General features: G+C 37.3%; 1 protein-coding gene across 1 annotated transcript in view; it reads left to right on the forward strand.

Moving 5' to 3' along the window:
- Positions 1-711: 711 nt before the first annotated feature.
- The window catches only part of LOC121314393 (ras-related protein Rab-2A), a 36,713-nt gene continuing 23,805 nt past the window's right edge, over positions 712-13,619 (forward strand). Inside the window, exons 1-2 of the mRNA XM_041247594.1 lie at positions 712-932; positions 12,632-12,703. Coding sequence (XP_041103528.1) covers positions 887-932; positions 12,632-12,703 — 118 coding nt within the window. The 5' untranslated portion in view covers positions 712-886. The remainder of the gene's footprint in view (positions 933-12,631; positions 12,704-13,619) is intronic.

Here is a 13,619-nt window from a genome sequence, read left to right on the forward strand (position 1 = left end):
AACTTAAATAAGGAAGACAGTCTCCAAAACAAAGAAATCTGGCAAGTAATTTAATGAACAAGGCTAACCTGTCTCAAATAGCACCAGCACTGCAAACCAGCTGACCAGCTGTTGAGCTGTTCCACCACCTCTTACCGGACAGTGGACTGGTATGGCTAGAACACACTAAAACTGCATTTACTTATTAGCTGTAGTATTCTTAGTAGTATGCATAAGTGTTCACTGCTCACGTTGCATATGAAAGCGATATCTTAAGTTTTAAACTCCGAGAAAAAAATCTTGGAAATGACACTCAAATGTAGTCGAACGCCTTACCACACACTCAGATGTGTCCCAATTTTGTGTCCCTATTTTGGTCTTTTACCACTTGAGTCCACTGTTTACGTAAAGTAGTTGCGTAAGTAAACGGTACCCTTTGACAGAGCAATGCCTGGGCATCGTGGGAGGCGCCTGTATAGGCAAGGTTTAATTTGTTTTGGGAAGTGCATACAAAGAAGTGGCTCGGTTACAAATAAAACTGCCACACCTCAGTGAATTACGTTGTGTGAGAAACACAAGTTTCCACTGTATAACAAAAAAATCGCCGAGAGCTTGCTATCGTTTATAAGCTTGTCAGCTTCAGGCAGAACGTTCACCATGGGTTGCGTGTGAAATTGGATTTCAGCACTTCCGGGCACAGCAGCGTGGTGTTGTGCGTGCGTGGCGGAGGTGGAGCGTATGACGTAGCAGCCGGAGTGCAGAGGTGTTTACTGTTCCTTCTTCGTCGTGGGGAGAAAGAGACCAGCAAACCGGAGAGCTACGAAGAATACAGACATTTTAAAAGCTTAATAAGACAAATATAGATAATACAGAGTCTAAGACAGTTAGCAACAGCATATCTCCAGCCATGGCGTATGCATACCTCTTCAAATACATCATTATTGGTGATACGGGTAAGCAGTCACTGTATTTCAGTGTTACAGATTCAGTGGAACGTATCTCTCGTATTTCCGCAGTGTTGGAGTCAATGACGTGGTAAAAGCAGAGACGCTCGCTCTGGGCTCTGGTGGGAGGGGAGGGTTTGTTTGTTTTTCAGAAATTAGTTACAAAGGATGCACACTATGTTGGGATTTCATAGAGGTTTGAAAAAGTCATCATAGTTGATTTGGGTGTGTGTAACTGCGACGGGGTTCTAATTATTTACCGTACAGCATACCCTTTTTGCAAATGGCTTCTGAGCAGATCAACCTGGTTTTTAAGAAGGCCTCCTTAAAAACGTATTAGAGTTTATTTTTTCAATATGATGAAAAACAGCATAGTATTAGTATATTTATAAAGCCCCCAAAAAATGGTTTTCCTTTGGAAAATTGCAAGTATGCATTCAAGTGTGCATGTCCGTCCAGGTTTGTCAGTGTGGGCTGTATATTGTGTAGGCCTGTGTGATGACCACAAAGACAAAAATAGTGAAATTTGCATGCAGTATTTGTGAACAGCTGTGTTAGACCAATTCCACTAGTCCAGGCCTTTACCAAACCTGTCACTGTGAGACTATCAGCTATAGACGGTATCATTAGATGACATCTGATTATAATTTTTTGTTTTTAATGTTTCACAAATTCCATTCCTAATGCAACCATTTAATTGACTTGTGTAGGTAAATATAACTGCACAAAATGTCAAATACACAGCAGTTGCTCTGTTACACAGTACATTTGAGTTAATATGGGAGAAAATACAATTGTTTACTGATCTGACTGTAAAGCTGTCAGGGTGCCCCCAGTAGAAATTATTATTATTATTATTATTATTATTATTATTATTTATTATTATTATTATTGTTTTTTCAATTAAAAAAACGAATTATTGTATTAAGTGATATAACATTTGTGTAAAATTCTCAACTGTAGTCTGTACAGTAAGATTGTCAATATTAAATGTGTCCTTTTTGGTTTTAAATATGTTCAATTGCTAGTATACACCCCGAGATGTACTCAAATCTAATTTCTCCTTTCTTAACATTTCACTTTATAATTGTGCATTCTGTCTTCCCAAATACATTTTCTTCACTATGAAAAGTACAATACCAGGCAGTACCACAACCCATTATTTATTTCATGCTGGTCCACAGTGTGGAGAGAGGTGTAGTCCCTTTCCAAATGGAAATGCATGTGCTGTTCTATCCTACTTGACGCAAAGCATAATAGCACAGCACAGGGTGTCTACTAACTGGACCCCTATATGCTAACAGTATAGTTTAGCCACTTGAAATACAAATTCCATTCCTGTACAAAAATAACTATATAATGCAATAGTCTCCATCTCGTTAGTTTGTCTCGTAATAGACAAACTAACGTTAATAAACTGTCAAACTAAATTAGCACAGAGCACTCCTACACACGTTAAAGGCAGCCGCAGCTCTAGATTAATTATGAATACTTGTACGGGAGCAATATTCAAGACATGCACAACATTTTCAGCTTTTGTAGCAAGAGAAACTGGTTCTTTTTGACGTTTGTTTGCATACCATTTTTTAGCGATGAGGTGCACTCGTGGAAATCGGAATACAAAACAAGGCAATGATACAACGGCTGTTTTGGAAAGATTTAATAAACCAGCCAGTGGGCCTCAAGACGCTCGAGGTGACAAGCTAAGTTTGAAAAGGTTGAATAAACCATTTGAATTTAATTTTGATGATGATAAGTTATCAGGTTGCAAAACAGAACTGTCTAAGTTGTGAAGGAATCGCTATTGGTGCGAAAAGGGGTTCTTTTAAGCTAAGTTCCTGCCTTTTAGGCGGAGCATTTGCAATGAGAAAAATTTCTCTTAGGCGAAGTGTTCTCTAGGAGGTGTTCCTATATGTGGAGACTATTGTATTCCATGAATTTTTATTTTCTAGTGTCTGCAGGGTTTACCATAGAACTGCACTTTTTTTACTCGAGAAACCTGTGCGGATATATAGAGCCAAGGCAGTGGCTGTAATGACAATTATGTTCTTCACTCATTCAGGCCACTCAGTATTTGTGGAATATTAACACATTTTGTTACCTGAAACTGGATGTTCAGTTATATTCAGCCTGATTAAGAGAATCCATGTCTGGCTTACTGCCATCTTGTAAGCCAACATATTGTACCGTGGTACAACAAAAAGTGATGTAAGTTGAAAAGACGTCGGTGTCACAATAATATTCTGCACTTTAAACCCCAGTTTGAGTTTGTTTGTTTGTTTTTTTCTTTTTAAATATATAGGGGCCTATTTTTTTACAGACTTTAATTCTTATAAAGAGGGCAGAGTCCTATCTCTCAGACTATACTGCTCTCTGTACTGGTGAACAGTTGGGCACAATAGTAATCATAGGCGTTGGCTTCAGGGGAACCTGTGTATTTTAATACTCTTACTTTGCCTCTCCCTTTTCTCAAAGGTGGTAGTTGTAAGTTTAATTGGCATAAGCCAGAGGGGGGGGGGGGGGGGGGGGGGGGGGGGGGGACCTGCCAATTAGGTCTTTATGAAGAGCTGTAAAAAGATTATTTGTGATTATTTATGACTATAACTGTTATTTTACATACGTTTTCACAAAAATACTACGAGATCCTGGTTTTTCTCAAACGATGGAGGTACATCTTTTCACCCATCAGAAACTTCCATTTGTTAGATTTTTAAATTGTTTTTTCTTTTGACATACAACACCCTTATTCCACTCAGTCACTGTACTGAGTCAACTACTCTTATAGTGCTAATTCTCTATGAAAATTACCAAATACAATTTGTAGGTGTTTTCCAGTAAGAAAATATTGAACAGTGAAGCTGACCAGGGGTTATATTTGTTGATAGGGGAAATAATTGTATAATTAATACATTTGTTTGAGATCAGTGGCCTCCTAGCTTAGAAATAAATAATAATTTGTATATTTCAGCCAGATCCTCTGACCATTATTTAATTAGTTTTCAACATGTTTTGTCTGTACATTGAAAGGCTTTCTTTCCCACATCAACACATCAGTGCCACTGCACCTTAGCAACAGCTGTTGCTGTGGGAAACTGTTTATAAGGAAGACCCAGAGGTATGGTGATATAGTGTTTATTAGGATAAATGGACAGTCTACAATTTTCTTTAAAGTCAAAGCAGTAAGCAATTTTGTTTATCAAAATATCAGCTTACTTGTCCTAGGGCAAGATGCCTCCTTTATGATACTGATAGATTTATTAGTGGTTAGACATTCTTGCATGCCAGTGCTAGGTCTGATTTTAGTTAAGCTGAACAATTTTTTTTGTTAGGTGTATATCGTAAAGCGAGGTAGAAAAATGACATGTTTAGATCATAATTTATACTTAGCCATAGTGCTTTTGGTAAGGAGACTACCGGTGTACTACAGATTTTAAATTCTCAGATATATATATATATATATATATATATATATATATATATATATATATATATATAGCTCTGGGAAAATTTAAGAGACCACTGCAAAATTATCAGTTTCTCTGGTTTTACTATTTATATGCATGTGTTTGGGTAAAATGAACATTTTTGTTTTATTCTATAAACTACTGACAACATTTCTCCCAAATTCCAAATAAAAATATTGTATTTAGAGCATTTATTTGCAGAAAATGACAACTGGTCAAAATAACAAAAAAGATGCAGTGTTGTCAGACCTCGAATAATGCAAAGAAAATAAGTTCATATTAATTTTTAAACAACACAATACTAATGTTTTAACTTAGGAAGAGTTCAGAAATCAATATTTGGTGGAATAACCCTGATTTTCAATCACAGCTTTCATGCGTCTTGGAATGCTGACCGCCAGTCTTTCACATTGATGTTGGGTGACTTTATGCCACTCCTGGCGCAAAAATTCAAGCAGCTCGGCTTTGTTTGATGGCTTGTGACCATCCATCTTCCTCTTGATCACATTCCAGAGGTTTTCAGTGGGGTTCAGGTCTCGAGATTGGGCTGGCCATGACAGGGTCTTGATCTGGTGGTCCTCCATCCACACCTTGATTGACCTGGGTGTGTGGCATGAAGCACTGTCCTGCTGGAAAAACCAATCCTCAGAGTTGGGGAACATTGTCAGAGCAGAAGGAAGCAAGTTTTCTTCCAGGACAACCTTGTACTTGGCTTGTTGCATGAATGTCACAGTAGTGTTGGCAGAAGTCATCTGTTGTCAAATATATATATATATATATATATATATATATATATATATATATATATATATATATATATATATATATATATATATATATATATAATATGTAAAATTTAGCAACTCTTTTTTTTTTTTTTTTAAAACTGTTTTAGCAACACCTATTTTTTTTTTTTTATTTGTTCCTATAAAAAAAATAATAATACATCGCCCATGTCATAGGTGTCTATAAAATGTTAAATGAAGCTGGGCCTAAAATGATTTTTTCTACACCCCAAGAGGATGTAGTCATCTAATTTGAAACTTAACATTAAAAGATACGTGTTTTTATATCAAACCACTGCAACCATATATAGCAATATAAACAAATTGTTTAACATCTGTCAAATATAAACCTTTTCCTGCATTCTCATCTATACACCCATTTTAAAATGTATTTTTCAGTGTTCCTTGTAGGGTTATATTTCTGCAAAGGTAGTTTACTGTTGAAAGAGGTGCACAAAGGCATAAATAGGCATTACTACAGTTTTAAAGATGCCTGTCATCTCAAACCCTGACCTGCAGCACCTTCTTTGTGCTGTACAGGTAGGGAACTGAACTGTATAGCCATATGTACGATTATTGAGTAGCAAAATGTACAGAACCTGCTTTACCACAGTCGTGGCGGTTCAGAATGGGACTGAAAAAGTCTGCTTTGCTGATCATTGCAGTTATTCTACCAAAGTCATTTTAAATTGATTGTGTGATCAGTTACTATTACGTAAAGAAACATCTGCTGTATTACTGACTATGGTACTGTATTATTAATGTATAATGCTTATTCCATTCCAATTGTCAGTGCACGCATATTTGTAACATTGTTTGATTCCCCCCAATGACCTTTACGAAAAGCATGTCTAGTACTTAAGAATTGTTTACTTCAGTGCAAATCTTACATCAAAACACATGCCTCCACAGGTGAAAGTTGCTTTATAACAATGTCATATCAATGTCATCAAACAGATGATGTGTTAGTTACCGTTTCTCACTGTGTAGTTTATTTTTCGGGATCGAAATCTTGTTTATCTAATGCTCCTAATACAGCTACTTAATAGCATGAGTGTTCTATTATGAGTCTTTATTTTATATAGTGCCTTTTATAGTGGACCACCATCACAAAGCGTTTTACAAGATGCAGTAAAAACAAGAAAATACCTAACTTTAAATAGATAAATGCATAATACATGCTGTACAGTAAAAAACAATGCATAATAGAGAGTTAATTTAAAGCGAGCGACGTTGGGAGTATCACGCACCAAAGCTGGGAGAGAGTTCTGAAGAGTCCGAGTCATGAAGCTAAATGAGTGTTCTCCGAGTGTGGTGCACTTTTGCTTAGTTATAACAAGCAGGCCAGAGTTGGAGGACCTCAGCTTGCAGGCAGGGACATAGCTGGTTAGCAGACTGAGGAGGTATTCATGACCTGTGTGATAAAGGGCATTGTAGGTGAGCAGGAGAGTTTTGAAAATAATCTTTCTCTTTGTCTGTCATCTCTGGACTAATACGGCTACCATTTAATCTATCTACGAAAATAATCCTGAACTTTACAGGTAGGCAGTGCAGCTGGGAAAGACATGGGGGTGATATGATCATGTTTTTTACATCTGGTAAGAATCCTGGCAGCAGCATGCTGAACTAGCTGCAGTCGGTCGAGTCGAGAGGATACAAATGCATGACAAAGTATCTCTGCATCCAAAGGTAGCGATGGACAATGGAGATGTTTCGAAGCTGGTAGAAGGAAGATTTGATCACGGAGGAGATGTGGGCATCAAAGGAGAGGTTGCTGTCAAGAAGTACACCAAGGCTTCATGCTGTGGGGGAAGGCAGCAGCAGACAGTTTCTGAGGTTCAGGGCAGCTAAATTGAGATTAAGTTATGTTTCAGATCCTACTAAAAGGAGTTTAGATTTGCTAGTGTTCAGCTGAAGAAAATTGGCAGACATCCAGGCCCGATGCCTCGAATGTAAGCCGAGAGCTGGGTCATGGCAGAGGGGCTTCCAGGGTCGAGTTTTAAGTAGAGCTGGGTATTGTCAGTATAGAAGTGAAACATGAGGCTGTGTTGGCAGATGAGATGATACAAGGGAAGCATGTAGATACTGAAGAGAAGGGGTCCAAGAACAGATCCTTGGGGGACCCCACAAGTGACTGGGTTTGCAACACCACTGAATCCAGCATAGAAAACAGACTGCATGCATCTGAATAGGTAAAAGTACATGCAGGAGAGACAGGTTCCAGAGATCCCAGCATACTTCTGAAGGTGGTTAAGACTAATGCCATGATCTGTGGTGTCAAAAGCAGCTGTTAGGTCAAGGAGGACAAGCACAGAGGGAGCACCAGCATTGACATTAAACAGGAGATCATTCACAATCTGGAGCAGAGCAGTTTCAGTACTGTGATGCGGCCGGAAGCCAGACTGCAACGATTCAAGCAGATTGATATCCATGCAATGTTTCATCAGCTGACTGACTACAGATCTTTTGAGAGTTTTGAAGAGAAAAGAGAGATTGGAGATGGGACGGAAATTAGATGAGTCAGCCGGGTCGAGGGAGGGTTTAAGTACCGGCATAATTTGGGCAAGCTTTATGGCATCAGGAACCAAGCCAGAGTCCAGGGACAGGTTGAGAGTGTGCATAATGGAAGGAGCAAGATCAGGAGCCCAGACAGAGACAAGATTAGTTGGCCAGGGGCCCAGGGGGCACGTGGCAGTAGTTGGTTTCAACAGTAATCCAGAAACATCAGCAATGGAGATAAGGAGAGGGCAGATGTTGTCAATTTTGTTATGAAAGAAAGAGGAGGATGAACGGGAGATGGATCTGTCGGTGGCTGAGTGTAGGATTTGATCAGTGGTCTTAAAGAGAACATTGGGTTTACCGTGTCCCATAGTTGCTACTACACTGGTGTCATACTCTAGTGTAGTTGAAGCAGTCTGTGTTCTTGGATTATTATAATTGCTATGTGTTTCCTTCCTTTCATAGTGATTGTTTTTGGTAAAACCATATTAAAGACACGCCTACAGTATTGTAATCTCTTCTTTCAAAAGCTGTAATAGAATTATATAGCATGTAACTACATTGTGCCATTTTCAGAACGGCTACTCTGATCATAACCAAAACCATTCAGGGCTCTCCAAAACCTTTTTTTGACATTGAGTGTCCAGGACCTTCTTGGCTAACATCAGATTCATAAAGTTCTGCCTTTCAGCCTCTGACTCACGGGTGAATCGAGAGGACTTTTTTTTTTTTTTTTTTTTTTTTTTTTTTTTTTTTTTTTTTTAAACAAAAACTTTGTTAGAAAATTGTCTACTTGACACTTTGAAACTGTCAGATATTTTTTTTTTTTTTTTTATGTATAATTAATTCAATTTACTCCTGTAATCAGAAATGTCAGTGAGATCTGTCGTCACAATAGGGATTACGGTATAGTACTGTCGTCAGTAGTAGCCTGTAATCGTGGAATTAAGAATAGGATTTTATAGGGAAATATCAGTTACACTGGTATTATAACCCAATCATAATTTGAAAGTTAAGCATTGGCTTTATTTATTGCAGATGATAGCGGTTCATTGTATTCTTTTTATTTTGATCTCACCAAAACATGTTAAAGCCAGGTTAGAAAAATACAATTTTTCTTACTGTTACCATTTAAACATTTTTATATAGAGATATTTGTGTGTGTGTCGTTTATAATGGCTGTGTTAATCAAAACACAATAGGGACTAACTTAACTTGGCTGGTGGCATGACCGAGAGAGATAGAGATCTATATACTTTTTTTAACTTGACATGGTTCAAGTAGTAAAGTAGAATATTAATTATTAAACACATAATCAGAATTATGAAACAAGTAAGCCATAAGTGTTTATTTTTTAATACATTACTCTGATGTAAACTCACGGCGCACACTGCTACAGTTTTGTATTTATAAGAAATGTGAATACAATAGCAAAACCGGGATGATTTAACAATTTTACTGCTTAAAGCTGAAAACAGTACAAAGTCTTAATGTTATGATACAATTTATATTTTTTCATATAAAAAATTTTACAATAGGAAAACTTTTTCTTTCTAAAAGAACAAATAACAAAAAGGCACAACAGTAGAATCCACAAAAGCCTAAAATGGATTTTAGTTAAAAAAAAAAAAAAAAGGGTCGCAGCTGAGTATAGTCCTTTAGTCTGCTCCATTCCCAGACGTGCACGTGTCCATGTTTTCCAGTTCTCCACAGAGGGAACTACTGTACAAGGCAATGTTTAAGCCTGCCAACATTCTGAGCTTGCCCTTCACACAATGTAAATATTGCCTGCATGATTTAAATAAAATAATAATAATAATCTGCGGTGTGGCTGCCCATGTCAGACAGACGCACGCGTTCCGGGGATTCAGACAACTGCAAACCAGAGTCCCGATGCATCATGCATGCATAAAGGGTACCTCCGTTCCCGAGAGCCTCGCCTGAAAAGAATTGTTATCCCACCCACGTGATTGTACTATGGAAAAGTTTTTTTAGTGTGCTCTAGCTTTGCCAACACTACCATTCTAAAAGTACATGGACTGTCAAATCTCACTTCTGTGATTATCTGTACCAGTGAGGTACTGACTTCACATACATGTAGTGTTTCTGAATGGCAACATTTGCAGTGACCCAAATCTCTTGCCACCATCACTGGATAAGACAACTATTTCCTATTGAAGATGGCACATACACAAATTGGATTTCAGTAGCACGTCTCCTATTCTATTTTACAGTTCATATGCAGCTGTAACAAGCAGTACACTTGAGTTATCGTCACATTTGGACACATGGTTTACAGCTGTATTCTATGGGCTGTTTATGTAAAGTAAAATTGGCAGCAATATTTTAATTTGTAGAATTGGCAGAATGCACTGGCTATGATGAGAGAGTTCAGCATACTAGAAGTAGCAGGCACCCCCGAATATGGAAATTTGTGCAGCTCCATGAACAACGATGTCTCTGCAGTCAAACCTGATCCACTTGTATGCAAGGTGTTACAAATTACTTTGCATGCTGGTTGCCATTTGGCCACAAGCTTTCAAAACCTGGGATCCAAGTGAACTTTTATAGTGGCCAACATTTTCAAACTGGGACAGTGAGTAGACATGTACATGTTGCACACACACATTACTTTTGCATGCTTAGTTTTCATGTGTGTGTTTTTGTGGGTTTTTTTTTTCATTATCTTTAAATTGTGGGAGGGGAACTACATACAATCTATGTGCTAGAAAACTAACACCATTCTGTGTATAACTATTCTGTGCATAAAATCCAAGGAACTGTATACATTAAATATCAGGGAGCTATTTTCTGTGTGCATAAAATGCCAGGAAATAGAACTATAGTAATCAAATGCCAGGGAAGTCAACGATCTAAGAAAATCCGGGGAAGTGAACACATTTCTTTATTTTTCAGTTACTGGCTAAATTACTAACACTGTTAGTTCATCATCATCATCATCCTCATCTTCAGTTAGTCTCATTTTCATGGAGTTGGCCAAATGCAAATAGATTTGACTGTTGCTTCAGTTTCTTGCACATGTTTTAGTGTACGTAAGAAACTCAGTGGCCTGTAGCGCTGCAGCAGTCCTGTAACACAGCATCTTTTTAAAAGCTGTGCAGTTATTTTAACCCCTCCCCCACCATGCCTGTCCATAAGGCAGCACATACACCAACACTGCCTTTGTCCCGTGTTGTTGTTGGGGTGAGGGGAATCTACTTGCTTTTCAAGTTTTTTTTTTTTTTTTTTTTTTAGTTTCTTAAATTTTCTTAAGACAACGCAGAATGAATTCGGAATGATAATTTCCGCTGTTCTAACCTAACTGCTGATTGGTGCACATTACTAAAGGATTGACTCTAAAAGATCAACAGGGTGGTGCAGATTCTGACAGTGAAGCAGAAAGCCTTTGTTACAGAACCGTTCTGTTGCATATCCTGTAAATGCTTAAATCGCCAATGTGGCGACTTTATGGTAAAATCTACTGGCCATATTAAAATTGAAGGTGGCATTTACCGACCGGGCCACCTGATTTGAACCACCTTGATTGTATGCTTTTTTGACTTGTTAATTACACTAGCATTTGTTAGTAATGTATTGAACACAGATAGACTTAATTAATGGATCTGTTCGTTCACTCCATTGAAGTTTGATTTGTGTACATCTGCGCAGTGCGAGTGCTTAACTTCATCCGCTTAGACGATTGCAAATGTAGAAGCAGATTTACAGTACTGGCCATTGGGTCTGTTGTGATTACTCTACTTTATGGTAAACCACACTTTTCTAATGCAGGGTTTGTGTGGTCAGAAAAGTGCTAATCTTCAAATAATTGAAAACTTTATACGTTAGACTTTTAAAGTATGATTTTGGCTTTCTGTTTTAAAGAAAAAAGAGAAGGGTACTTGCATTAAATGTCAAGAGGTAATAATTGGGGATAATGAAGTTAGTAGCTTGAGCTACACATCAGTGGTATATTGTCCATTATTAGATCGTTTGTTCCTAGATTGAGCAAAATCAAACAGCACCCTTCACTTTGACCTAAGATCGGCACTGTATTGGGGTAATGTGACTTTTTGATCAAGAGCCAGTGCTTTGAGATATTGGCTTCTGACACAGTACACATACTGTGATTACCTTGTTTGATCGTGGGTGCCTTCCAAGAAAATGTGAGTGTGTGTATGTATATATATGTATATGTGTGTGTGTATGTATATATATATATATATATATATATATATATATATATATATATATATATATATATATTATATATAGCTGTTGCCGCCACAGTACTGGAAACCATTTGAGTAAATCGACTTAATATTTGCAGGGTTAAATAAAGCATGTATGCTAATTGTTAGTGACTATGACTTTGAACTGTCACCGAAAGTAATATGGCTGCCATATTGATGTCATGTGACTTTTGAAGTTGCTTCTGAATAAAGAAAATACACTTTAGTACTCTTAACGTTTTCTCTACATTATTTGCTTTTTAATAGTTCCGATACTGGTATTGGCCTATGAAAATTAACCCTTTCACTGCCACGGTGTTTCAACCTCAGGCTATATTAATGAGACCACTCCTTTTTAATCGTTTCAGGCTATATTCTATGATCCTCTCAGTATAATTTCATTGATGTAGAGAAGAAATTAACCTTTTCACTACCACATGTTTACCTTTTGGAAAGGTGATTGATACAGATATTTTTGTCATCTTTATCAACAATCTGAAATGACATGCCCATAAGAGTATGTTACCGGGGATCTGGTAACTTTCTGTTCACAAAGACTCCCATTTCTTGTTAATTTATTTCTACTTCTTATCTCTTAGTTTGCTCATTCGACTTGGTGTACCTGCCACTGACTGCAAATTGTGATAGAGGGGGCAGGAAATGTTATGTTATTTGTTATTTTTAACATGAAATCTTGCCAGTATTAATCGAATTCTGTTTTTGTTTTTCAGGCGTGGGGAAGTCGTGCTTATTATTACAGTTCACAGATAAGAGGTTTCAGCCAGTCCATGACCTTACTATCGGTAAGATATTTTAGTTTCTTCTTTTTATGCTTTTATTTGCAAATAATTTCTACAAAATAAATAAAAACAAATTCTGTCTAATGTTTGAATTGAGTTACAAATATGCTTCTGGGCTCATTGTAGGCATTTTCCAAACACTAGACAGTGATGGATCACTCCGAATCCATTTTTTTTTATATATAGATATAATTCTGTGTCAGTCAGGGGCTCAAACCTGTGTTCTGTAAGTATAGCTGGTCACTAGATTGTAACTATTAGCCTGTTCTCTAGTGCAGTGTTTCTCAACCCTGGTCCTGGGGGGCCACTGTGTCTGCTCGTTTTCATTCTAACTGAGCTCTCAATTACTTAACTAGATCCTTAATTGAACTGATAATTTGCTTAGACATTTGTAATTGATTTCAGCTGTTAAACGGTTGCAGAGCTAGTTACTTATAAAATATTACAGCTAACTTAAAATCTGCAACTGTTTAAGAGCTGAAAACAAAACAGTCAAATTAAGCAAATTGTCAGTTCAATTAAGGATCTAGTTAATTAACCGAGAGCTCAGCTGGAACGAAAACCAGCAGGACCAGGGTTGAGAAACACTGTGCTAGTGGATGTAAGAGATACATTAGCAAGAAACAAATATGGTATTTCTCAATAATTCACATCCAGTAGGGGCAGTATTTCAAAGGGCCAGATGAATCATTTTCAGGACCAAGCATTTTTTCAGTGGGATGCGCCCCCAGGACCAGGCGTTTTTTGGCTGTAGTTGACTCTTCCTATAAATTCACAAAAAAATCAATTTTTTTACAGTAGCATCTTGGAAATTGTGTCCTTTTTTCAGAACACTCTGGGAAACGTTATAAAGTACTTCAGAAACCATACAAACTTTTCAGGGTGTGTGTTTTTTTTTTTTTTTTTTTATGTATTTTTT

This window comes from Polyodon spathula, chromosome 4 (genome assembly GCF_017654505.1).
Source record: "Polyodon spathula isolate WHYD16114869_AA chromosome 4, ASM1765450v1, whole genome shotgun sequence".
Taxonomy (NCBI): Eukaryota; Metazoa; Chordata; class Actinopteri; order Acipenseriformes; family Polyodontidae; genus Polyodon; species Polyodon spathula.